We start from the raw sequence: 27,826 nt of genomic DNA on the forward strand, positions 1-27,826 counted from the left end.
TATATTGCTACAGACCTGTTTTCTGTAAAGGCACATCCAAAACCTAGACAGTGCTTTTAAATGATCTGGCTCCTTTTAGAAAGGAATTACCTCGAATCTGATAGCATTCAATTCACGACAATGGGCAAGGGAAAAGTACTACATTTCCTATCTGGACTTGAGCATGCTTGACAAGCAGCCTTGGTCAAACTTTCATGTATGTTCTGAGGTAATGTAGAGCAAGTTTCACATTTATGCTGTCGAGCTTTTTGTAGGAAAATTTAAATAAGGTCTTGGAAGGAAAGCATTATGGGGATAATTGTGGCAAATGTGGATAACTGGGATTTACTTTGGACAGAATATTGGGTGATTCTAGGATTTATTACTGGTAAACATGCAAATGCTTTTAATGCACTAACAGCCCGAGTTTAAGACACCGTTTTAATACTTTTCTACCATAATCTATGACCCTAGAAGTATTATCAAGAAAGAAACCCCCGATTCCAAAAGTCTGCAGTGAGTTATATTGTCAGCATTTTTTTAATGGGTATACCTGAGGTGTAAACACAAGGAGATGATGGACCGAGCACTGAAACTTTTCAGACACTCGCCCCCTGCCACAGATCTGGGTTGAATACATCATAGCTCTTTAGCTCAATTCGCCATCCCATTTCAGACCCAGCCATAGACAAATCAGTCTTGATATCTGAGATGTCACATGCTGTTCGCAGGTTTTTAAGACCATCAAGAGTTTCAAAAGTAGGCTGTCGAGCCAAGTATGTTCATAGTTACATAAAGTTGCATTCCAGTTACTATTGGTATTTTGTATTTTTTTTTTTGTTTTAAGTTTGCCAACTTAAAAAGGCCAAGCATGAACTATATCATTCTTATGATGAATTCAAAGGTTCTACCATTGAACCTTCTTTTCCTTCCGGAATCATGATAACCTACTTGAAAGATTTCTATTTCATGTAATCTAGAATGTTGCTTACTCGTTGTGAATATATGCTTTCACTTTTATCTTCACTTTCAGGTTCCTCCATTAATACCAAAGGTTGACATAGATCCCGAACACTGTCGAGTCTCAGCTCAGTTGGATGACAATGTAAGATTTATTTCTTCAAAAACAGTTTAATTAATTAGTTGAGTCAATGATTGCTATCTGTGTGACTGAAGCCATGTATGACTACTACATTGGCTAGTAATGCGGCATATCTCTTACCTGAAACTTATTTTTCTTGTTTATACTGCTGTTATGTATCAATCTTTGCACACAGTGACTTTGGCAGCTAAGACTAATGTAACTGGTTCTGTTGGCCCCTTCCACCTTGGGCCCCCAGTACCGCTACACCTAATACCTTATTTATAGCTACCCCTTGTGCTTAATTTTCCTAAAATTGCTTCATGCCTTGATTTAGAAGAAACCTTCTTCATTATTTCCGATCCGAAAAATGTGCCATCAGAAGGAGTTTATAGTTGTTTCACTGCTCTACTCAATACATTTAGAAAAAAAGAATGTAAACCGAAACTCTGTATCAAGTGCCTCGAGATAAAGAAGTTTTACTGGAAGAGAGGTCTATAACTGTGTGACTAGATGACAGCATTTTATCACAGCATCTCAGTAGTATTTTTTAAGTTCTATTACCAGCTTCTGGGTACCACACTTTTTGCCAGCCAATTTGGTCCAGTCTTGAAACAACCTAAGATGCTGAAAACACACATGATTCTTAGCAAACCCTTTTCTTTAGTATCTACAAATAGAACAATCAAGGGCTAACCCACAAAAAACTCTCGGCCTTGTTGCACTACCTCTTCAAACCAATACTATGAGACATCCCACACCCTTGACACAGCAACACGATAATCCTGTGCTAACAGCACAGCATCACTGGCAATCCTGCTACTGTGAAGCGGCCTGCAACTCAGCACGTTCCACTCAATGGCAGAAACATACAAGAGAGAATACCATGGAGTACTGTGTGAGCTGTGTCCCACTAATTTCCACTTGGCTAGCAGCCTTAAAGACTCATTAGTATTAAACAGTAAAACAGATGTCACCAGAATCACAGTTGACACCTAAAAGCAAATACAGTCAAGTAAAAAATACAATTCAAGGAATTACAAATGAAAACAGATCTTCTCAAAACTATTGGTTACTAATGCCTATAAATTGATGTTCCTCCTGACCAAACCTGTCCAACTGCAGTGCGTTATGGTTTTCTGAAGACGAAGACGAATCGCAAAATAGATTGTTGGAATGCAAAATTAAACATTTACATGAGAGCCTGTTTTTATTCACAGCCACACTACAAGGGAGTATCAAGTCCGGCATAGTGCAAGCAAGAAAAATAGGCCCTCAGACAGGTGCTGGAAGTAGGGATTTGTGGAATGCTGTAGCTGCCCCAAAATAACCGTGCTGGAAGGTGAATGAGCAATAAAGATGCTTTTAAATTGTATTTGCATCTTGTCACATTAGATGTGCGTTCAAATGCAGAGGTCAAATGCCACTTTATGTCTCTGGTCAAATTGTTGCTAATTCTTCTAACATTAAGAATGATGTTTACTTTCTCCGACTGTAAAGTAAGAGTATTTTGTAAAGCGAACTATGTGGCCATCTTATTAGTCGAAACAAAGTGTCAGAGGAAAGGCTTTGGAATGTAATGTTTTTTCTAGCACATAACAAATTGTAAATACCTGTTAAATTGCGGTACAAATTATTCAAAATGTATCAACAGATAGGAAAGCACAAATTAAGCCCTTTTTTTGCAAATATGAAGGAAGATGAAAGCCGAGATTTGAATGCGATCAAAACCAATCAAGGCACTTATTTTCATATTGAGCAAATGATGAATATGTGTGAAACTCTATTTCCAAAGGTTGCTTATGTGCTGTATAGTTTTATTAGTAAAACTGCACGTCTGAGCAAATTTAGTAGCAATTTTACTAGAGAATGTACTGTGCACTAACACACCATGGTTTAGTAATACATGTGGGATTATGCTCTTCAAAGTGCACCACCGTTTATGTACCACACACTTACCACTCTCCTGCTGAATTGTTGTCTCATTTGCTACACTTGTTCTTGGTGTGACGCTTGAATTTTTCACAATTGTTATGACTTTGGTGATACAATGTTGATGGCAGCACCACCACTCTGAAAATTGATCCAGCACCACTGCCCAAAGTCTGTCTAAGGGTAGTAAAATACAGCAATTGTCAGGGTTGAGATAACCCCTCAGACTTCTAAGCGCCGGTGCAAACACAACTGCTTCATCATTGAAATCTACGCCCCTGCACACTACTGGAGATCCTACACAAGCATTCAGATAAAATATCCCAGTCTGCTGCCATAATCCCTGACCGCAGGCATAAAGGCACACATGATGAGGTCATTAATGACAATACCGGAGAATGCACATCTCTCTAACAGCACAAAACATAGACAAAATAACTAAGCACTGTAAAAAAACTGCCTGCTGCAACATTAGTTGATTTCACAATTTGCATCAGTATCTTCTTCAGAGCCAACGATTTGAAGGAGACAACTAGCCAGGGACAAATTTTAGTGAAACCTTATTTGCTAGCATATCACAAAAGGAAAAAGGTAGAACAATGCCCAAGTATCTTAAGGAGTAAGAATTAAGCGTTTAAGCAGAAAATAATGAGCTGACAAAAAAGACCATATTTAAGTTTTATTATTTTTTCCATTGTTAGGTGGATGATAATATTCCTCTCAGAGTCATGCTCCTTCTCATGGATGAAGTTTTTGATGTGAAAGAAAGAAATCAGTGGCTAAGAATGAACATTAAAAATCTTCTACAACGACTTTTAAGAGCAACATATGGTGACACAATCAACAGGTAGTGTGTTAACGTACTCCTAAGACTTTGCTCTGTGGGGATTAGTGAACATTTGATTGTCTAAATAATAGTTTTCCAAGACTCATGAGTTGCATTTTTTTATAGCACTGATTGTATGCTGATGTTGCTTGTGTCTGTTATCTAAATTTGTCTATATTTTTAAAACACCTGGTGCAATTTTACTACAGTCACTTTCTACCAATCATTGCAATGTCATGGTTGATTTCTGTGTGGGCCATTTCTGCTGGACATCTCTAACGTCAAATTCCTCACCTTTAGAATACTCAGAAGTGTCAGAATGAACCCAGAGACGTCTAAACCAGTAGCTTCCCTGCACCGCCAGGTGGGGCCTTTCTACTCTGCAATAGCCTCAATGTGCTAGGCAAGAAAAAGTCTTCAACCCCCCTCGACCCCCTCCCCCAAATGAGAGATTAAAGCCATACTGCAACTGCATGAAACAGAATGCCAGTCATGGACCCCCTATGACGCACCTCTTTGGTTCTTGCGCTCATGTGATAAATGCACCTTGATGCACCTGAAGGCAATCCGAAAGTGGGAGAAAAAGCTCTATATCATGGAACATAAAAAGATGCTGCATTCACAGCAATGGAGCTTTTCCCTTACCACATCAGTTCTCCTCACAATCATCAGGTAAGTTAGAGTCTAAGGTGCATCACAAGCGCAAGAAGACCAACCAGAATTCAACGTCTTCACGCTACTTAAAGCTAGACAAGAAGCTTCACAATCAGCAGTCCAAGTCCTCTTCTCTTCCAGCATCCACTAACTCTGAGCTCGTTTCTACAGCTGTCTCCGGCATGCCCCAAATTCCTCAGACCCCTGTCGACCCTGCAGCAAATAGAGGACTTTAAAGAGGCTATGCTGCACATTTGTGAGCCACCTCCTGCCCCTCCTGCAGTACCTTTGCCCCAGATAGAGCTACCACCAGTTACACTTAGACCAGCATCTCCTTCTCCAGCACCAACTGACCTCACATGACCCACGCTTTGTTTTGAGACTCCTCTTGTCTCAGTGTCCAAACCAGGCCCTTCCGTGGCAGTCCTGACTGTTGGATCCAATCTAGACACCAGTTTCTGATTCGGAGCCCATGTTGTGATGCACCAGGTCATGTAGCACTAAGAATAACCAAAGCGCAGTCAATTTTAATTGAACCGGATTCCCAGTCTCTTTCATGATGCCAGTTCTGCGTAAGAAGTTGAAGGTTCTGTTTTTCTCCAATTCGGATACAGTCCCAAGATTTGCAGCTAGTTCCCAGTGAGTACTATGATGATGATGACATTGACAACTTAGCCACTCTCCCCCTCATTATACATTTGCAAGACTCCATTTGATCCTCAAAAAAAAAGTGAGTGGGTTAGATACTTTTCTAGAGTTGAAATCCACGTGTGGTCCACCAATGGAAGAATGTGGTGTGCAGAATGACAGCAGTCCTTGATCCCAAACTTCACAATGTAGAAACAAAATCCACCCTACTTATTGAAGGTCTCTAATTAACACCTTGGCTTCTAAGGGTTTTCCCGCTGTGTGCTGAAAAGTGATTTTCCCCATTGTTCATGACAAGGTCAGCTCGTCATAAGCACAGCTCCACTGTGCCTCATGACGAGTTGACCTTGTCATGAGCATGGAAGGGGTTAAAGCTTCTACCTACAGAACCTTTATTGCCATTCAATGAGGCAGCTAAAGAGACACATCTGAAAGAAACAGGTTAGTGTTCGATTCCTTACCTTAGAATATCCCCAGGCGTCCGACTGGATTCGGAAGGTTTTCATCAGCAGTATCCCTGCACGTCGCTAGGCGTCGTCTGCGGCTCCGCGTCCTGATCGCCGGGATGATGTCGTCGGAGTACTTAGACGCCGGTCTTGCGCGCTGACGTCAGTTCTTCTTTTTCCCGCACCAGCAAGGGCAGATTCGGGAAGTGCAGTACTCTAGTCATGTTTTTACTAACTTTTTTGATCTCTTTTGATCACTATAAAAGTCGACCTCGACTTGTGGTGCCATTAGGAATGCCTGGTTGTAAACCTTGCGAGGCCTGTCACCGCCTGATGTCGGTGACCTACCCCCACCGTCGGTGCCTTTACTGCCCCGGGGCCGACCATGATGACAAATCGTGCCCCGACTGCTGGGCCTTGACCTCGATGGCTAGATGGGAGCGGTCCCTTTAGCTGCTGGAGATCCGGCAGTCATCGCCGCTCATCGAGTCACCACCACTCGTCGGGCTCCAAGTCCTCCGGTAAGTCGAGGCATTCGAAAAAGAAATCAAAGAGGCGTCATCGCTCTTCCGACTCCGCCCGACGCGGCCGGGGGTTAGGGCTACACCGCCCGTGCGGCTCCACCGGAGCCGCAAGCGCCGTGTCCAGCTCCATACCCGCCGGTCCGTGGGCTGCACACGACGCCGGAGGAGATAAGTGCTTTCCTCACGGTCATGAGGTCGCACTTCCCTCCGTGGGAACCTGCCGAGGCGCCTTCGGGCCCCCGGGTCCAACTGGGAGCCTTAGCGGGCCGGCGGCTCCTGCCCCGGCACCGTCGGGTGCTTCGGCGCCGTCGTCGACTTCGGTCCCAACGCTGCAGGATCTGGCCTGGGTCCGGGTCGTCGCCAGTCGACCTCACGACTCTTCCGCTGGCGCCGACCCCGAGGGTGTCGCCCCCGGTGCCGTCTTCAGACGACACCGGTCCCGGTTTCAGCCCCGGTCCGGGTGCGACGCCGGAGCGGCGCCGCTCGGCTCCATCACCGACGCCGATGGGTGAGCAATTTATCCACGACCCCGGCTCCATCATTTTTACCTGTGTACCAGGAGATGTATGAAGAGGAGGACTGGGAGGGGTCGGAGGACCCAATGGCGCAGCAGTGCCAGTTGAGCCAGGATTAGGCAGAAGAGCTGGGGGAGGCCAGTGGTCTGGACACTTCGCCCGGCACTGGATTCGTCTCTCCTCCCTCTGTGGCTTCGGAGGAGGGGGTAACTTATAGATTGGTGTTGAACAGGGCGGCCAAGGCCTTGGCTCTTGAGCTCCCTGTCGCGGCCGTGAGGATTACCCTCCTCACTGAGGTGCTCAAACCACAGGCAAGCTCCTCGGAGCCTCTACTGCTGTTTTAAAGAAGCCCTCACTGACGTTCGGATGGGCACCTGGTCCAAGCCCTCTACAGGCCTCCCTGTGGATCATAACGTGGCCCGAGGCGACAGCCCGGTTCTGGGCTCCCCCTGCTACGTCCCAGACCAAATTCCCGACCGCTCCTCCGGATCGGGAATCCAAAAGGTATGATTAGTTTGGGAAGAAACTATTCTCCTCTCTGAGTTTGGGGCTGCGGTCTGTCAACACCGCCTGCCTTTTGGGCCGTTACACCCACTCTCGGTGGAATACGGTTGCGGACGTGCTGCTACAGTGTACGGAGAAGGCCCAGACACTGTTTGCCCAAGCCCTGGCGGAGGGGCGGGATGCAGAACGTTACTCAATTAGATGTATACTTGACACCACGGACTCGCTGGGCAGAGCGATTTCCACCACTGTGGCGATTCGTCGCCACACCTGGCTGAGGTCTGCCAACATCTCGGGGGATGTCCAGATCACACTCATGGACATGCCCTTCGATGGCCGTCGCCTTTTTGGTGACAAAGCGGACAGTGCGCTAGAGCGTTTTAAGGACTCCAGGGCTACGGCCAAGTCCTTGGGCCTAGGCCAGCACCAGCAAACGTCCGCTTTTCGCCCCTTTCGTGGCCAAGGAAGGGGCGCCCCCACACGTCCAGCCAGACACGGGCCGCAGAACCAATCTCAACACGGTCGCGGACGTGGTTACTGCTGTGGCGGTGCCGGGGGACAATGGCAGGGTCAGTCCACATCCGCTCCCGCAGCATCTGCCTCTAAGCCTTCTTAGTCCGGCATTTCAGGCCCATTCGACACCAGTGGGGGGCAGGGTTCGCCATCACCTCCTCCATTGGCTTATCACGTCGGACAGTTGGGTGCTGGAAATCGTCCTAAGGGGCGTCCTTCCCTTCAAGGCGACCCCACCAGCCATGCCACTGCAGTACCACCGCATGTCGGGGGATCACTTGCAACTTCTGCAGGAGGAAGTTATGGCCCTCTTGGCCAAGGGGGCCACCAAGCGCGTTCCTAGGCCAGAAGTAGGACGTGGCTGCTATTCCCACTACTTTCTGGTACCCAAGAAGGGCAAATAAGGCCTACGCCCTATCTTGGACTTCAGGAGTGTCAACGGCTTCCTCCGGAAGGAGAAGTTCAAGATGCTGACTTTGGCTCAGGTCCTAGCTGCCCTGGACCTGGGAGACTGGATGGTGGCATTGGACTTGCAGGACGCGTATTTCCACATCCCTGTCCTGCCGGCCCACCGGCGCTACCTGCTATTCACGGTTGGCCACGAGAACTTTCAGATTACCGTGCTCCCCTTCAGCCTTACCAGCACCCCTCGGGTGTTCACGAAAGTGATGGCGGTGGTCGCAGCTCATCTGCGCAGATCAGGGCTTTCAGTCTTCCCCTATCAGGACGATTGGTTGTTGAAGGCGGGCTCGCCCCAGACATTCGTCTCCCACCTCCAGACTACGGCCGACCTCCTGCACTCGCTGGGAATCTCCATCAACGTGCCAAAGTCACACCTGTGCCCCTCTCAGAAGCTTCTTTTCATCGGAGCGGTTCTGGACTCTGCGCAGTTTCGGGTTTATCCCTCCGAACAACCAGTTCAGGATATTCAGGCTCTGATTCCGATCTTTCAGCCTTTATCCCGAGTCTCAGTCAGGTTGACGCTGCGGCTTCTGGGGCTGATGGCCTCCTGTATCCTTCTGGTGCATCACGCCAGTTGGAGGATGCAGACTCTGCAGTGGGACCTGAATTTTCAGTGGGCACAGCATCAGGGCAACCTGTCCGACCACGTCCTGATCTCGGAGGGCACTGTAAGTCAGTTGCAGTGGTGGCTCACGAACCGAGATTGGGTCAACGGCAGATCCCTGTCCCTACCCCAACTGGAGCACGTAGTAGTGACGGATGCGTCCCTCCTGGGATGGGGGGCCACTTGGGAGAAGCGGAGATCAGAGGCCTCTGGTCTCTGGCAAAGTCCCGGCTCCATATCAACCTTCTGGAGCTGCGGCCATCCAACTTTTAACTGAAGGCATTCCTTCCCTCTGTCCGGGGAAGTGTAGTGCAGGTGTTCACGGACAACACCATTGCCATGTGCAACAAACAAGGCGGGGTGGGGTCCTGGACCCTTTGTCAGGAGGCTCTGCGCCTCTGGACATGGCTGGAACGCCAGGGCATCACCCTGGTGGTTCAACACCTGGCAGGTTCCCTGAACGCCAGAGCGGACAAACTCAGCCACCGGTGCATGATGGCTCACAAATGGCGTCTGAACTCGGGCGTGTCACAAGGTCTCTTTCGGCAGTGGGGGAGAGCCTTGGTTAGATCTATTGGCCACCAAAGAGAACGCACAATTTCATCAGTTCTGCGCGTTGAAATTTCCAAGGGGGGCACTCGCTCGGCGACGCTTTTTGTCATTAGTGGAGCTGTGGTCTGTTGTACGCCTTTCCGCCTCTACCACTTCTGCCCAGAGTGCTGAAGAAGATCAGGCGCGACCGGGCCCAAGTCGTCCTTGTGGCTCCGGACTGGGCACGAAGGTACTGGTATCCCGATCTACTCGGCATGTCAGTCGATCCCCCGATTAGTCTGCCTTCTAGGACCTTTTGTTGCAGCAGAAGGGGACGGTCCTCCACCCAAACCTGTCCAGCCTCCACCTCCATGTGTGGCGATTGAGCGGCGGCAGTTGAGGCCATTTGACTTGCCTCCTGAGGTCTGTGATGTGATTCTGGTAGCCAGGCGTCCCTCCACAGAAACGGTATACGACTGCAGGTGGAACAAATTTGTGGCATGGTGCACAGCAAAAGCTGTGGATCCACTCTCTGCCATCCTTTCAGAGGTTCTCCTCTTCCTTCTTTCTCTAGCCCAGCAGGGCTCTGCTCTGGGCACTATCAAGCGCTACCTCTCGGCCATTTCAGCCTTCTTAAAGCTTCCTGATCAGCCTTCTCTTTTCAAGTCCCCTTTTATTCTTGAAAGGCATCACACACATGTTTTCTCCTGTTCCCTTCGTGATGCCTCAGTGGTACTTGAATCTTATTCTAACGTTTCTGATGTGCGCTCCCTCCGAGCCACTTCATAACTGTCCTCTTCGTCTTCTGACTCTTAAAACTGCATTCCTGGTTGCCATCACCTCTGCCAGGAGAGTGAGTGAGTTCCAGGCTCTATCTTCTAAACCTCCTTCCTCTCTGTCCATCCGGACAAGGTTGTTCTGAGGACTCGGCCTTCTTTCCTGCCCAAGGTGGTCACAGCCTTTCATATTGGGCAGTCCATCACCTTGCCCACCTTCTTTCCGCCTCCGCATTCCTCGAAGGAGGAAGAGCGGCTCCACCGTCTGGACTCAAAACGTGCGCTCTTCTATCTAGATCGCACACGCCAGTTCCGGGTGAAAGACCAGCTCTTTGTTGGTTACGTAGGCGCTAAGAAGGGACAGGCGGTTCACAAGTGGACCATCTCTCGGTGGGTCGTCTTGTGCATCAAAGTTTGCTACTCTTCGGCGAAAAAGGAGCCTCTTGTTGGGCTGCGCGCCCATTCCATCCTGGCCACGGCGGCTACTACTGCCCTGGGTCGGGGAGTCCCCTTGCAGGACATCTGACAAGCAGCTACGTGGGCCTCGCTTCACACGTTTGCTAGGCATTACTGCCTGGACAGCCAAGTTCGAAGAGATGGCTTTTTCGGCTGTTCCGTTCTCCAGGACTTTCTGGTGTGATCTTGGTTCGCAGACCCACCACCGGGGTTGGTATTGCTGGGGTATCTATTCTAAGGTAAGGAATCTAACACTAACCTGTTTCTTTCAGATGCACAAGTTACTTACCTTCGGTAACGGTATATCTGTAAGAAACAGTAGTTAGTGTTAGATTTCTTACCGCCCCACCCATCCTCCCCATTCTGCGATCCCATACCTAGGGTTAAGAACATCCCTTTCAGGGCCCTAGTTTCATGGCATCAGTGTCTGTTTCTATCATGGCTCTGCGTTCTGGCGTGGAAACTTATGTGCAGAACTGACGTTCGCGCTCGAGGGCGGCATCTAAGTACTCCGACGACGTCTTTCCGGCGATCACGACGCCGACAACAGGCGCTGAGCCGCAGGCGACGCCTAGGGACGCGCAGGGGTACTGCTGACGAAGACTTTCCGGATCCAGTCTGATGCCTGTGTATTTTCTAAGGTAAGGAATCTAACACTAACTACTGTTTCTTACAGATACATCTTTACCGAAGGTAAGTAATGTGTGCTTTTGGCCACGTGGGTGAAACAGTGATTGGTCCATCCAGTCAGTGGATCTGTGGCAGGTGGCATGATGACCTTGTATTTCTCACTCAGCACCTGGCTCTAGACAACTTTTTTGTGCAGTTGTCAACCAGTAATTTTAATCCAAATGCCTTTCTTTCCAATTATTTGGACAGGGAGTCTAAGCATATTGATGCATTTGGAAATAAGTAGTTCTCATCTAGTCTGACCTTACGCTGTCTAAAAGTGGTCTGTCTTCTGGATACATACACTCACGCACTATGGGACATAGTTAGGGAAATCTTGCTGGCCGTTAGAGAGGACTTCAGGGAAAATGTTGCCCAACCACCCAAGATGGGCAGAATGTGGATAAGTATGAGTTACTTGCTGAACCTAATACCACAGACTGTGGGTCCCATAAAATGCACCAGCATAGTACTTAAGCAGCAAATTCAAAGTGCTCTCAGTGATTGAAGTCCTTTTTTGCTTTGCACCCATAAAACTGGATGGTATCCATGGTCCTGTAGGGTGTGTATTCTCATAGGCTAGTCCACAGACGCTATCTGGAGGTTCATGGCGGGGTCCCAACACATCCAATTTGTGGTTCTACTTTTTTTTTTTTTACCTCACCTGAGCTCTAATGCTTTTCACACAAGTGATAGCAGTTGTTGCTGCTCGTTTTCAAAGTTTGGGTATGCATGTATTCCTGTACTTAGTTTGCTGGCTCAAGACAGTCTGTTGCAGACCACCTCTGGACAACGGTCATCCTTTTGTCACCCTAAGTGGTTTTCCATCCATGAGTGGCATGTTATCTTGGAACAGTGGTATGCAGGATCTTTCCACTGCTGCTGTGACTCCAGGACATATGGAACATGATTGTGATGTTTTGGCTCAATCCTGGATCTTAGTGAAGATGGGTTCTCTGGCTTCTTCGGCTCAGCCTCCTGCATCCTCCTTCTCCAATGCGCCAGATGGCACCTACTGGCTCTTCAATAGAACCTTTGGTTTCAATGGGCCCAGCACCAAGGGATTTTGCCCAATACCATCTGTATCGCAAAGTAAACAACCTGGAACCTTCAGTGGTGCTATTCGAGAAGTTGTTTGAAATTTGTAACCTGATTTACAGACCTTCAATTTCATACCCTACAGTCCAAGTTAACTGATGTATTTTTGTGTATTTTAGTTGTTAACTGTTAGCTCAGCAAGGTTTTGCAGTGGACACATTTATAGGTCACCTGTGGGCCCTTTCAGACTTTTTTTATTTGCCAAATCAGACTTAACTCTTCAAGTCTCCAATTGTGATGAGTTTTCTAAAATGTTACGTGATGTATCATTATGCTTTCTAGGAGGTGCTTCCATTGAAATTTACAAGGGGCTATTTTACATCTCAATAGTACACCAAATCGTTACGTTGTTGGCCATAGTACATTTTTTACATCCATTCCATGTAGGCAATCATGTTTGCTATTTTTCCAACTTAGACAAAGATTATATGGCTGGCTTTAATTTGACAAGTTGCTTTTGTGGAGGCGTCCATGTTAACAGCATTGGTGAATGCCTGTGTTACATGCATTAGCACATTAAAGCCAAACATATTGGCTTTGCCCATTCTGTGATTTTTTTTAATTCATCCTGTGACTGTAGCGCTTGTCATTGAAAAGCACTGTAGCACCTTTGGGCCATTATCATTATATATCAAACTGCTACAACATATAAAATAAAATAAAATGTTTGTATTCAGCTGGAAATATGAGTTTCTGCTGCATTGGGGTTACCCTCTTGACCCCTGCTGAGACTGGACTGGACTGGCTACGTTTGCTCTTAGCAGGGGTAAAGTAATTTGGCAGGAGATGTTTAGCATCTTCTAAGGAGTGCCTGCAACCTTATTTATAACTTGCTTTATTGAGTTTAACTTCAGCGAGCTACCCTAAGCATGTGACAAAACAGCCCACAGAGCCATGAGCCAGAGGGCACATTAAAGATTATGGAGAGTCTGAATCAGTCAGAGCACACATTTCAGAGCAGTGAAACACATAGATGTGGTGGAAGGGAGATTCTTATGGGGGATAACTAAGGGAAATAGGCAGAGCTTTAAGCATGTTATAGCATCCTGCATGCATTCCACATATTTTCTTCCAGTTGGGGCATATATCTGCACTTAAGCTGAAGGCTCAATGACTTCCACCTTCTGACCATCTAATACTTATAGAACAGTAGAACAGCAGGACTCTTCAGTTCGCCGAACATGACTGTCGATAGTTTGAGCTTTATGACCTGCCCTCTCACCTACCTTTCATCAGTGGGTAACATAGACAAGCCACACAGGTCATGCATCGTTAATGGGGGCGGTTGTCTATTTTAAGATTGAATTAGTCTAACGCCTCCTCCCACTTAGGGCCTTGCATATCCTACCCGCTGAATCAGGTATGTGCAAAAAGCCTGTTTCTGCTGACACCCATTTAACAACATTTAAATGCCAAATCTCTAGGCAGGGGGGCGTGGGGCTTTGCATCCATCGCAGTTCTTGTTTGGCTAGGCCAAGTGTGTAAACCTGATAAAATATTTAGTTTTGCTTGAGTGCAGGAATAGCCCTATCAAGCAAGTTTCTGTGGATAGACGATTGGAGTTCCCTGTGCTTCTTTGATGGCCTCAAGTACCAAATTCCAGTAGGCTGATGGTATTCGGTAGCTCTAAACCATAAGAATATAATTTGCCTCTGAGGCACAGGATGTGGGGACAGTGGCCCCACCCAGAGTTGAACATGCATTGCAATCTGAATGGTGTGAGGTATGTTTGGGGTAGGTAACTGAATTGGATTAATCTGATTGCGACTTCTCGCTGCAGATTCCGTACCTTTGAACGTGCAGGTGTCAGGCTGGATCTGGAAGATTTTGATAGCAGTACACCTGTGCGTCAATAGATGGCATCGGTCGACTCCGCTTGACGTCGTTAGGCGTGTGGTTTGTTGTTCTGACATCCGTTTCTTCAATACAGGTGCAACCTCGGCGCGCGGACGTCCGTTCTTTTCTTTCCACTCCAGCCAGGCAGATCCGTTGAAGAGAGCTACCCCTGTATTATCCCATTCACTGTCATTTATATCTCTCTCTATGGTCATTGCTCAGTGTTTCGGATTTGTGAAAATTGTTTGGTAATAATGTCTAGTAGTATTTTATACAATGTCCTGGGTACCGAGCCAATCTCTCTCAATGTCAAACTAGTGCATAACCCCATTGGTGTCTGGCTCTATTCTTCTTCACTCCAAACCTGTCTGAACGCCCAAGTCAGTTGCCTATTTGCCAAGAATTGTCCTAAAGAGACCTCATGCTATTCCATCACCTCTTAGAAGGTTTGAAGCACACTCGAGTTAAACATATTCCTTACTTTGTCAAAAGCACATCGTTTTCTGTTGCCTCTGTCAAGTATGCTAGCATCATTATTACCCAACGTAAACCCACTAGGGGCCAATCAAGAGAGTAAACCGCATGTTTATTCAGTCTCTTCAGGCCTTGGGTTATTCAGCTGTTTTTATTAGTTTGGGAAAATACTATTTGGTTTAGGGTATTACAACGTGTGAACATTTCTCGCGAGAGTGTATTTGGTGAGACCCTGATGATCAAATAAAGTGCACGTTCAGAACATGTAGACAAATAGGTATCAATGGATAACGATCTATCCGTCTCCCCAGTACGATGTACCTCTCCTCTTTGTCTACCAGTGTCTTCCTGATTTCTCAAGGTAACCCGGGTCTTACCCAAATTAATACCCCTCTTCGGTAAGAGGAGAAACAATTTCTGTATTCTTCCCACTTTGATCTTGTGCAGCTTTTCTGCTGGATTATTTGGACTGCAATTTTCTCACCTTTAAAATCTATCCCCAGGCACCAGACTGTATCCAGATTACCTGATAGAGACGTCTAACGCAGATTCCTTTCTATCGAATTATCTTGAAGCATCAGACTGGATTTGAACTTTTTTCCTGTGCAGTACCCCTCGGTGCTGATAGGTGGTGTCATTCGGCTCTGTGTGGCGTCTTCAGTGCTGTCCATGCTGGAAATGACATGCCTATATAGGTACCACTCCAGCGCACTGACGTCAGTTCTTTTCTGTGTGCTCCAGTCAGCACAGACCCAGAGAGAGCTACCCCCAGTCAATTTTTGACTGATTTCTTTTCACATTTGGTCGAGTTTTTTTTAGACTGTTCTCTCGTGTAGCGGGATGTCCACTAGGAAGGCCAACTTCGAGCCCTGAGATGCCTGTCACCGGCAGATGTTGGTGATTGATTTGCACCTTGTTTGCCTCTGCTGCATTGAGCACAACCACAGCGCGAAGACCTGCTTCGACTGCTGGGCCATGCACACATGGCCTTGAGTGAGCGCTGCATCAAGCTCCTTGCTGCCAGCTGTGTAATGCCACAACAGTTGCGATCCCAATCTAGAGCAAGGTCTAGAAATCCTTCGGGGAGCCCACGTCCCTCCGCACTCCAAGTCATCTTTGTGTAATTCCCACAAGCGCAAGAAGTTGTAGAGGTCTTTGACTTTGGCGCGTCCTTCAAAGTAATCCGACGAGACGAGGAAGCGTGGTCATTCAAGGCCTGGGTCCGATGTTGAGCCTGACCATTGTCTGGTTCTGCGCCTCCCAGAGTTTCCTGGAGCCGGAGCAACCCCCGCCAAAGTCCTGTGAGTCCATGCACATCATATACGGCAGTCCATACTCGCTGCCGTGCCTTCTGATCCCGTGGGTGTGGTGCTATGGTGGTGAGAAGGGCAGACTAGTTCCTGGAGCTGAGCCTACCCTCAAGGGCAGTCAAGTCTAACGTCTTGACAGAGGTGCTTCCCGCAGAACTGCTTTCTGCCTCATGGATGTCCTAGTTGGGACTTTGTTCAAATACACCACAGGGTCTCCTGTGAATAGTACGATTGCCCTCCACCACTGCCTTGCCCTAGGGGACCCCAACTTCCTAATGTTACACCCTATCCCGGAAGCTTGGTGGTCCAAGCCTCCATCTCCTGTGTAATTCCTGGCAGATGTAGAATCCAAGAGGCTGGACACCATAGGAAAGAAAATGTTTTCTTCCACCAGCCTGGCACTGCGGTCCAGGAAGCTCACGTGTCTTTTGGGCCATTACTCCCATGCCCTGTGGGCTTTGCTGTGCACGTGCTGCTCATGGTTCCCGAGGAGGTCGGGCCGTACTCTCACAAGCTATGTCTGACGGGAGAGATGCAGCGAATTTCACAATTCGATATGGCTAGATATGACCGACTTGCTGGGCAGAGCAGTTTCTTCGTCAGTAGCCTTACAGTACTATGCCCGTCTGAAAACACCTAGCTTTTCAGGGGATGTCTAAGTGTTGGTTAGGAACATGCCTTTTGATGGCTCCCGTCTCTTCAGACACAAGGCGGACTCAGTGCTTGAGTGCTTCAAGGGTAGCAGAGCTATGGGCAGGTGTTTGGACATTTCTATGGGCCCTCTCCAACCCCAGTGCCTTTTACGTCCTACGTGGCCACAGGTGAGCTTCCAGCCGCGTCTTGACCCACTCAGTCACCACGGTGCACAAGCTTCTCTGCCTCTGCGTATCCAAGGATGCGTTACCCACAGACCCTGTTGGACGGGCAGCGAGAGGTCGGATCAGTCCACAATTCCCCCGGTTGCAGCAGCCTCCAAACCTTTTTAATTTGCCCTCTTACCATCATTGGCACCCAGTGGGGAACTATAACAGACCGCTTTGTTATTCAGATTGTCCATAGGGACTACTCCCTCCCCTTCATGACTACCCCTCCACCCATGCTACCCACTTGCGATAGGTTGATGGAGGACCATCTTTCCTTGCTCTCCCTGGAAGCGATGGCTGTCTTGGCCAAGAGAGCCATACAGAAGGAACTAACGCCAAAAAAAGGTTGTAGTTGGTATTTCGCTGCTTTCTGTTGCCTAAGAAGGACGGAGGCCTTCATCCTATCCTAGACATGCCCCCACTCAATTTCTACATCAAAAAGAAACATTTCAGGATGGTTGCACTTGCTCAAGTCCTGTCTGCCCTGGGCCTGGGAGATGGATGGTAGTGTTGGACTTGCAGGTTGCATATTTTCACATTCCCATCGTGCCTGCCCACAGGAATTACCTCCGGTTCACGGTGGGCTATGAACACTTTCAGTTCGCTGGCCTTTCTTTTGTCCTTACCAGTGACTCTTGGCTGCTCACCAGGTGCTGGAAGTCGTTGCAGCTCATCTGCGCAAATCTTGAGTGCCAGTCTTCCCCAATCTCGACGACTGGTTGTTGAAGGCGGGCTCGCCCCAGCTGTCGTCTCCCACCTCCAGACTATGGCAGAACAACTGCACTCGCTGGGGTTCCCTATCAACGTGCCAAAGTCACACCTGACTTCCTTTCTGGCTCTTTTTCATCAGAGCAGTTCTGGACACAGTATACTTTGGGGCCTATACTCCTGAACAGTGAGTACAGGATATTTAGGCTATGATACTGATGTTTCAGCTTCTATCCTGGATTTCTGTGAGATTGACTCATGCGGGCCTCATGCTCTCCTGCATCCTGCTTGTGACACGTTCCCACTGGCAAATTGAACTCTGCAGTGGGACCTGAAGTTCCAGTGGGCACAGCATCAGGGGAATCTCTCCGACATTGTCCAGATCTCAGAGGGAACTGCAAAAGAACTGCAGTGGTGGCTAACGAACCGCGATTGGGTCACAGGCAGACCCCTGTCTTTTCACCAACCAGATCGGACAGTAGTGACAGATGCGTCACTCCTGGGATGGGGTGGTCCTCTGGGGGAGGTAGCGATCAGAAGCCTCTGGTCTTTGGGCAGACTGGACTCCACATCCACCAACTGGACCTTTATGCGATCCGACCGCCATTCAAAGCCTTTCTATCTTGCATCACAGGAAGGCTAGTGCAGGTATTCACAGACACAACCACCACCATGTGGTACTGCAACAAACAAGGCGGGGCGTGGCGGAGTCGTGGACTCTTTGTCCAGAGGTTCTGCATCGCTAGACAAGGCTAGGATATAAGGGCATCTCCCTTGTGGGTTCTCAGAACACCAGGGTGGGCAAACTCAGCCGCAGATGCCTAGTGGATTACGAGTGGTTTCTCCATCCAGAGGTGGTGCACTGTCTCTTTCAGCAGTGGGGAGAACCTTGCTTAGATCTGTTTTCCACTACTGAGAAAGTGAAATGTCTGCGGTTTTTCACGCTGGAGTTCTCAAGGCTATTCTCACCCAGAGACACTTCATCTCGAGTGGAGCTCAGACCTCCTGTACGTCTTTCCGCCAACTACAATCCTTCCCAGAGTTATCAAGAATCTCAGGAAAGACCGGGCCCAAGTCATCCTTGTGGCTCCATACTGGGCTCAGAGTTTGGTATCCCAAGCTGTTGAGATGACCATCTGTTCTGTGAGGAGTCAGCCTTCTTTGGTCCCTTTAGTATTACATCAGTGAGACGAAGTTTCTCTTGATGCCTATACAGAAGATTCCGTCAGGGTTACTCATGTATCATCCCTCTTGTCTCCTGTGCAGGCCTCTTGTCAGTCTAGGAGTGTACCTTACAGTCTAGTAGTCTTCGCTCTTTCATGTGGGTATATCATGTGGCACTGGTGCTAATGCAGGTACATTTTCTGAAAAACCATATGCTCTAACTCTGGGCCAGGTGAAAGAACAGCAAACAACTGAGTCCTATAGTATATATAAAACTATTACAATGGTAACAGTGACGAGTAACTAGTTGGTAAAGTGAGAAACTGTTAACATAGCAACCAACATTAGCTTTGAACTAATAAAACAGGTTTGCTGTGAACAAACTGAAACACCCTGCTACCTCGGGTGTTGTGTGTCCATTCCCTAAAAATTAAGTGTCCATTCTAAACATGTGAAACAGGGTGGGGCACACAGTCATTTACAAAAGTTAACATGAAGCCTATGGTAGGCATGTCGTTTGATGCATCAATTTCAGTGTGTTGTTTTTCTTCAACGCAGGTGGTCACACTAAAGTAGTAGTTGTGGAAGAGCAGTCAAATACATAAAAAAGATCAGGGCAGCCACCGCATGTTGGACTTTAACAAGGCTGAAAACAAATAGTAGACTGAACACCAAGTAAAATTAAAACAAAAATAGTTATTTGTTAATATAGTACCCTGTTCTAGGTGTTGTTTATATACTGTCTATTTATTGAACGGTACAAAATGTAAATATTTGATCTGCCAAGCTGAATGGTATGTTGGTGGTAATAGAAGTTGAACGTAGTATGAGTGAATGCTTCAGTTCAAATGTTGTAGGTTCAGTAAAAACCTGATGTTCGGTATAGTGTCAGGCCAGGATAAGCCATCCGAATATATGGTGTCCATGGTTCAGGAGTGCACCATCTTTCACATTGGTTGTTTATCTCCACCTGGGCTTAGGTCAGATATATTGGCTCTTCCGGCAGAGCTGGTATTCAGCACATCCTTTTTGCCATGCCCCCTTATTTATTAATTTATGTATTTGTTTGAAATTATTCTAAAGCAGTTCTCGGTCTGTAATGTGTCACTGTGCTGCAGCATGTAGACGCATGTTATTGTTTTCAGCGAACCGTTGCTTACATAGTATCAAAAAAACAAGAATTTACCATGCAATAGGTCTCGCAATAGCGAGATTTTGAGCTATTGGCATTTTAAATTGCAATGCCTTTTATAATATTAAAAGGCATTGTTATTTACAATACTAATAGGTCAAACTTTGTCAAAAGCAAGACCTACTGTATTGTAGAGCGCGGTGTCCGTGAAGCGGGTGCCGCGCTCACCAATAAAGTAAAACCAAAAAAAAGAAATGGTGTGGGGTATCTCTGAAGCGGGCACCGCGCTCAACATGCAAATTTATAAAAAATAAAAAAAAGTAAAAGAAGGCACGGTGGCCCATAAGCGGACGTCGTGTTTTTCTAAAAAGTGATGTTTTAAAAATAAAACTCGCCATTGGGCTGTGAATGCTGTGGGGGTAGGGGGCAGCCACTTTTTAAGTTAGAGCAACATAGTGCTCTATACGAAAAGCGCCCACTAATGCCCTGTGTTGGCGTGCTACAAGTACAAAAAAACAGCCACCATTGTCCCCATCAGTCTATAAACAAAATAGTGTTCATCCATTGATAACGCAGACGGTGTAATAAGCTAAGTAAAAGGTCCAGTCGTTTTGGGAGGTAACACATGCAGACAAGGGGTACCAAGGAGGGACTAACAAGCCTATGTACAAATAAGAAGCATGCATTTACGAAGGACAATGACACAAGCCAATGGCAAATATGGGCTGAGAGTGGGAGGGGCTTCAAGTGCATACTTCCTTAGGCTCGACCTAAAACACTCTTGGTTTCTGAAGACTTGAAACTAAAACATTTTATGGAAATCCAAGTATGGTTTACATGTCTTGCCTTCCCTAATAGTGTTAGCTATTTTTAGAATGGTGTATTTCTGTATGTTTTTTTCGTGCAGCATATTTCTCTTGCATGCCTTCTCTAAGAGTGTTATCTATTTCCAGGGTGTTTTAGTTATGTATTTTTGTGTGTAGCATATTTCTCTAGTACAGTGCATATACTGAACTGAATCCCCTTCAGGTGAGTATAATGGGCCACGATTAGGAGCTCTGGAGGTGAAGCTGACGGCAGTGAGTTTCTAACGGTGCCTATCAGTGGTCAAACAGGTCTTCAGAATACTTGATCATCCAATCCTTGGCCTCTCTGCATAGCGCACAGAGCAACTGTCATGTATTCCAGTTGCGATTGTGATTCCATTCAAATGTGTGTGAAGGAGGTACACGGTTGCCAATATTTTTACAAGTTGAAAGTTAAAGAAAATGTAGTGTTTACAGGCTAGTGTGAGCGGTATGTGTTTGGGGCTAGTAAAGTGAAGGCAATACAAGGAAGTAAATTAAAATAAATTAAATAAACTTACCTTGGTTTAAAAACAGCAAGTGTTTATCTCCTTCCGTTCTATTGAGTGACCATCGCTTTACTCTATGCCTGCCTTACATTTTCTGAGTGTAGCCTGTGCTATGTTGCATGCCTGTCTGCCTACTTTCTATCATTGTGTTTCTGAAGAATTCCCACACCTCATCTCAGATCACAACTTCCATTTTTTGACACCATATCTCCGGAATCAAACAATACCTAATGTCCTCTAACCTATCCATTCATTACACCAACCAGTTATATGAACTCGCACAACCCCACTAATGACAACTTCTAATACCAATTAATTCAATCTATTGCAAAACAAATGGTCCAAATGCATGGAACGGCCTCCCTTGATAGCACAAAGCAAATCCTAACGATGACTGAGGAATCGGACACAGGAACACAACTACCAGACCACGAAAAAGAGAACATAGATGGGCACTGTCCCCTTACGTCCTCCTCCAAGCTAGGGTCATCAGCACTGAAAATCCAAGGCAACGACAACCAGTAAGTATTGTAAAATACTGACGTTCTGTACGCCTACTCTAGAAAGCTCCAGGGGGCACGGGCGCTGGAAGCAGGGGTGAAGCACCCCCAGAATAACCATGCTGAAGTTCAGAATGTGAACGAGCAATAAAGGTGCCTTATATTTTGTTTTTATCCCGTGACAGAGGTCCAGTTTTAGACTGGACCTTCTGACAAATTGCTGCTTACTTTTAACATGGAGATTGGAGTTAACGTTTCTTTCGCCAGCTGCAAAGTGGGTGGATTTTGTAATGTGAACTATGTGACCATCTGTTTGAGTGTGAAAGAAAAGGACATGGAATGTTAAAATGTAACTCACACCAAAACTCGAACTGTACAAATATTTCTAAATGTGTCCGCACTTAGAAAAGGACAAATGAAGCACTTTCTTTTGTGATTCTGAAGTTGTTGAAAACAAATATTTTACTAGGATCAAAATAAATCAAGACACTTTAGTTGGTGATGTAAGTTTTTATCAAAACCCAGCTGCCACACAGTTGTATTATCTGTGCAGAGTGCATGCCGATTTCAATGGAAAGTGTGCAGTTTGTAATTGACATTGCACTACCACACCATGCTTTAGTAACATATTTCCGACATTGTGTTCCAAAATGCACCACCGGCTACATACTGCATACACCCTGGTGCACATGGGCTGATGTGCACCCACCTCCTGCTGAATGGGTGTGTTATTTGTGCGGCGTTTGGATTTTTCACTATCCCTTTGATTTCAGTACCGTAACACTGACTGCAGCACCCTCACTTTGAAAATTGCTCCAGCAACGCTGTCCGGGGGTAGGTTCAGGGCACATTACTCATTATTAAAACCTTTGCCCCTGAACAGGTGATTGAGTTTGTCACTCACAGTAACGTTTACTAAAGAGCATGCGCTGAGAGGCTTAGGTGTTTGGAGTTAGTTATGCGTCTGTTCAGATTTCCTGCTGGGCTTTCCCTGCAGTGCCGGTGTACGTTACAGCTTCCCTCCCCACCACCTTTACCTTCAGTTGGTATTTGGACACCTTGCGAAGGAGTGCCAGATGGACTTGATCAAACCACCCTTCAGGTCCATTTGAGGGCCTGCCTCTGGGCCTGGTGAGATGCTGGTGGCGGAGGCGCGAGAGGGAGCGCTACGATGCTTCCCAGGCAGGATTCTGGTGCGGGGGTAAGGGGCTGATGCGGGTGCTGGGCCGGGCCGCCGAGAGGACTGAAGCGAACCTCTGGAAGAACGGCTGCGCTGTGGAAGGCACAAGGCCTTCACCTGGCCCATCCCCCACCCAGCCCCACTCGAATCAAGCAGACGGGAGAGTAAATGGGAGGAGACTGACTGCGCGGATCTGTACCTCCAATGTAGATACTGTGGTAAACACGGTGAGGGAGCAGAGCCTAACTGCGCAAGCCTTTCCGCTTTCTCACAAATTTGTTACAAGACGGTTCATCATTCACAAATCTTTGCCAAGTTTGTAACTCAAATTAAAGTGCGCAAATACTTTAGACCCTAACAATCAGGAAAGGCTGTAAATGTGTTACAAATTCATTTTTAATTTTTATTTGAGGAGTTGTGGCTTACCACACGATTTGTGTGAGTGATTCTATGTCAGTTTTTCAAAAGTATGTCAGATTATCCTGTCCAAGTTCCTAACCAATTCCGCCTCCACAAGCATAAGGCGCTCCTCCTCCTCTTCATCAGACTTCAACCACTTTACGTTTTTTGGTTGTCACTGGAATAACTAATAGCTCTTCCCATCACTCACTTGGCTTTGCAGCACTCTCAATAAACAAGCATTTGCAATGCAATAGGACTCGCATTTACGCAAGACCTATTGCATTGCAAACGGTAGTCATCACGGACAGTGCGAGAGAGGGTGTGTGGGGGGTAGAAGGCATGGACAACGGCCGGGCGGGGCGAGAAGGCAAGGACAACGGGAGTGTGGGCAGGGGGGCGACGGGGAGGCAGGACAGCGGGGGCGAGAACGCACATACAACAGGATTGCAGGCAGCGATGGGGGGAGAAGGCACAGACAACAGGAGGGAGGGGGGTAGGACAGAAGGCAGTAGGAGAACCTCATTAAAGAAAATATTGCTCAGTCTAAATGGCATGTATCGTGTAACACTCGAAGTAAAGGGGCCAGTCTCCATGGGAGGTGACAAATGAAGATAAGGCAGTACTAAGGAGGGACTAACAAGCCTATTGATGAATCAGAGGCCAGTATTTGGGAAACACCTTGACAGAAGCCAATGGTAAACATGGGCGGAGAGTGAGCGGGGCTTCTATTCACTACTCGTCTACAGTAGGTATACGCAGGGCATGCGCGCTGGCTCAGACTCAACCTAATGAGCATGTGCCAATAATAACAAGTCTAATATCTAAGAACATCAAGGGAATGGCTAAGATTAGGGATAGAATGCAGAGCAGCATAGAGACACAGAACTGGATAAAGAAAGGTTAGAGAGGCGAGGTGAGAAGAGGATCAAGGACAAGAAAGTTGAAATTTTAGAAACTTTTTCAGAAAAAGAGTTTGGGATAAGAGGATAAAGTGGATGGTGAAAAGGGTAGGTAATGATTGAGTAGTAGCCTTAAAAATTGAATCACCGAAGTACTCTGAATAAGAATATAAAAAAATTGAATGTAGGTTGAAAGAACAAGTAGCTCAAAAATACAAAGCAAACATAAGGAGATGATGAATCCATCATTGTTATGTAGCAAACTTCACCCCAGTTCAGACCCAGCCGTATGCAAATTAGTCTTGAACCTGTTCGTCATGAGAACAGTCCATCCCGAACTGCCAAGCCATGTCTTCCCTCGACCGGAAACAAGCATCCTGGGATCTGTATCGGGGTAACACCCCTCATCAGCCAGTCTAGCTTGAATCCAGTGGAAAAGTGAGCAAAGGACACATGTCTGGGCATAAAGCTGGGTCTGAACTGTGGTGGTGAAGTGACATAAAGAACGATGATGGATTAAACCCAGATCTGTGACTGGTGGAGAGAGTCTGAAAAGTTTCAGCGCTCCATTTGTCATCTCCTTGTGTTTGCTCAGACATGCAAGACAAGGGATATGAATTTAAACAGTAGTAGCTTAGTATCATGAACTGGACCATTTGCACAGGCACTCAAACATTAGTAGCTATGGGGCATATGTATCATCCTTTTTTTTTTTGGTCGCAAACGCTGCGATTCGCAAAAAAGCAGAGTTTGTGACTAAAAAAACAGAAAATGCGATGTATGATTAAAATCTCATCGCAAAATTAAGGAATCGCAAAATTTGTGATTCCTTAATTTTGTGTCCGCATTTAAGAAATCGCAATTGCTATTCCTTAAATGCTATGTATGAAGCACCCAAGTTGTGCGATTTCTCATTAAGAAATCGCAAATTACCACCAACTTCAAGTTGGTGGTAATTTGCGATTTCTTTAACAAATGCACTTTTTGCCATTTGTAAAGGTGCCATGTGGCGCACATACACGCCCTTAGGGCATGTATGTGCGCGATATGCGCACACATGTACATTTCAGGGGTGCATCAGGGTGTCCTTATAACACCCTTGCACCCTTGAAATTATTCTCAATTTGCGATTCGCAAATTGAGAAGAACTTCCCATTCATTCCTATCGGCCTCCTGGCCCATAGAAATGAATGGGAAAGCATTCCTTAATTGTGATTCGCAATTTGCTAATCGCAATTAAGGAATATTAAGAAATCGCAAAAAAAATTGTGATATTTTTACATACATCCCTATTTGCAATTCTCAAATAGCGATTTCTTAAAAATCGCTATTTGAGAATCGCAAAGTGGGATTTTCATACATATGCCCCTATATCACCAAAACACGACTGTAGAACAGAAGGTGCTCTTGCATCAAAGCAAGATTAAAGCACAGAAGCAATTGTAGCAGCAAACATTAGGAGTCAAGTAATCTGACATCTGCATAGCACTCGGAAACGCAGAACAGGACTTAAGGAAGACAGTTGTGAGAAAAATCAGCATGGAGTTCACAGTGATTACATAGCCAAAAGCTGAGGGGAGGAGCTCTGGTTCTGGCAAAGAGCCAGCGTGAGCAATTAAGCAGGGGGTGGGAATCACAGCTTTGCCTGCAGAGTGCAAGGCACACTAGGACTAGGAGGAAAGACTATAGGAGCTGGAAAGCAAGAGAAAGAAAATGTTGGAAACAGAAGGAACATAGGTAGGGATGGAAACTAATGACTATCAGGAAATAGTGAAGATACAAGACAGTATTCTGATGGAATCAGGAAAGTGTAGGCCAAACAGGGCTTCACTATTACGCCATGATCTCACGAAGGTTTGAGAATTGAAAGTACCATCCTGGACTGGGAAAAAGTTGTCAAGTTTGTAGTTTTTTTAATGTGTCAATGTGTGTTACGTCGATAACGTCATCTGAAGGGGATTCCAGAGGGGTTTGTGAGCTTCACCTTGGCACAAGATAGTAGAATCCCGGTAGGTACAGATTTCAAGGGGAAACCTGCTGCTACACTAATTCTTAATTCATATTTTGCCAGGGACAACCAGGTGAAATGTGTTTGAGTAAAAGAGGTTTGCATTTATGGACAACCTGTGAAACTCAGACCTGTTATTTCTAATTCTGAGGTTTGCCTCACTGAATTATCAAAGCCTATAATATTGGTATTTACCCTTGGGGAAATTAACTGCAGTTTTTCCGGCACACACGTAATGATACTTTAAGAAATTTACAAGGGTTTCATCTAGAAAGCAGTTAATAATGAAGACACTGGGTGTTCCGTTATCTCAGATATGAACTAATTATGATTACCTTGATACAGACAAGAAGACAAAAAGAAAAAATTTTCTCCACAGTTCCTTTGTTTCTGTCCTATTTATCTACAAATATGTCTGTGGATATTTGTGTGGTACTGTCGCAGGGATTCCGTGCTTAGACAGAACTGTGCATAGAGGCTTGGAACCTCAGTGAATTAGGGTGTGCCAAAACTCACCTTATTACCCAAAAATCCCCTACCAGACTAGCAATCAGTGTCTCATTGGTCATCATAAACTCCCAATGCTTAGACAAACCAGAACATGGACTTAGTACACCTCAGGTAACGTGGAACATATGAACACTCTTTCGTTATACAATCATTTCAATCCAGAACAAGGAGTAAAAGAGGACGCGTGCATATTTGAAATGTTTATTCACTAATGCAGTGTTCTTAAACGCAGTATCTTAGCTAATACAAGCAAGCATATTATAAGAAACAAAGTAATCAGCATAGTCACTAGTCCATAGAACACAACGGTGAAAGCCTGGTATTATGCTAAAATGAATAGGGTTTAACAAAACCTAATTCTCACCCTCCCTAGCTAGTATATTATATTATATCTAAGAAGGTCTCTTTGGGTTTTAGCAGAGCGGCCCCATACCTCAAGATCCTAGTGGTAAGGGATCACATCATCCGCAACCATCAAGTGTGTTTGTATGCTCTCGTGCAAAGCAATATAAAACGTGCCTAAAGCCAGAACGTGGTTGCTGCTGCATGTATGTTATGTCTAGGAACGTGCGAAGATCAGTGCTCACAACAACCACTGTGTTGAGATATCCTTGAAGGTTTCAGCACTCACTGTACAGACACAGCTCGCCAAGCAAGGCTGATCGCAGTGTAACAACATATTCTGTAGTAGGGGATCTCTGTTATAGTCATAATCTAGTGAATAGTCCCGCCCATGTGCGTGGACCCCGGCAATCAAAAATAATCTCTTAAGTTGTCAAAACATGCAGACATGCAGAAAACTGCAAAGACACTTAAGAGAGAATTTAAAGACAAATAATGCAGCCTATATCCACAGGCTACACTGTCCAGTACTTCAACTAGAAATTCCACCAAATAACACCACACATAATACAGCCTGCCCAGTTTCTACCATAGAGAAACTTGCCTCCCCCAGTAAAAGACACTGGAATGATAGAGAGGAAGGCATGGACAGACAAGCCCCATAGGCTGCCATTATGTGGCTTAAATAGGATACTGTGCCTTTAAGAGAACTTTCCAGAACTTCTCCCAGTATCCCAGAATGCATAGCAGGTCCCTCTACTTTCAGTTCATTTTTCCGGCTCCTGCTTACAGGACCCTGGCATTGAGCTCTCCCTTGTTTCAAAGGTTTATTGGATATTTTGGCACTTTTGTGTTTTAAAAGTGTTTCAGTTTACTTTCTTGGTGTTCTCTTTCTCTTTTGTGTGCTGATTCAGGCGTTTTAGGGC

At 46.2% G+C, this 27,826-nt stretch overlaps 1 protein-coding gene across 10 annotated transcripts in view; it reads left to right on the forward strand.

Moving 5' to 3' along the window:
- The window catches only part of SNX13 (sorting nexin 13), a 598,803-nt gene that overhangs the window by 491,307 nt on the left and 79,670 nt on the right, over positions 1-27,826 (forward strand). For all 10 annotated transcript variants that reach the window (XM_086941899.1, XM_086941902.1, XM_086941894.1 and 7 more), the window contains 2 exons: positions 1,013-1,084; positions 3,694-3,839. In XM_086941899.1, the coding sequence (XP_086798025.1) occupies positions 1,013-1,084; positions 3,694-3,839 (218 nt within the window). The remainder of the gene's footprint in view (positions 1-1,012; positions 1,085-3,693; positions 3,840-27,826) is intronic.

The sequence above is a fragment of the Lissotriton vulgaris genome, chromosome 10 (genome assembly GCF_964263255.1).
Source record: "Lissotriton vulgaris chromosome 10, aLisVul1.2, whole genome shotgun sequence".
Lineage (NCBI taxonomy): Eukaryota > Metazoa > Chordata > Amphibia > Caudata > Salamandridae > Lissotriton > Lissotriton vulgaris.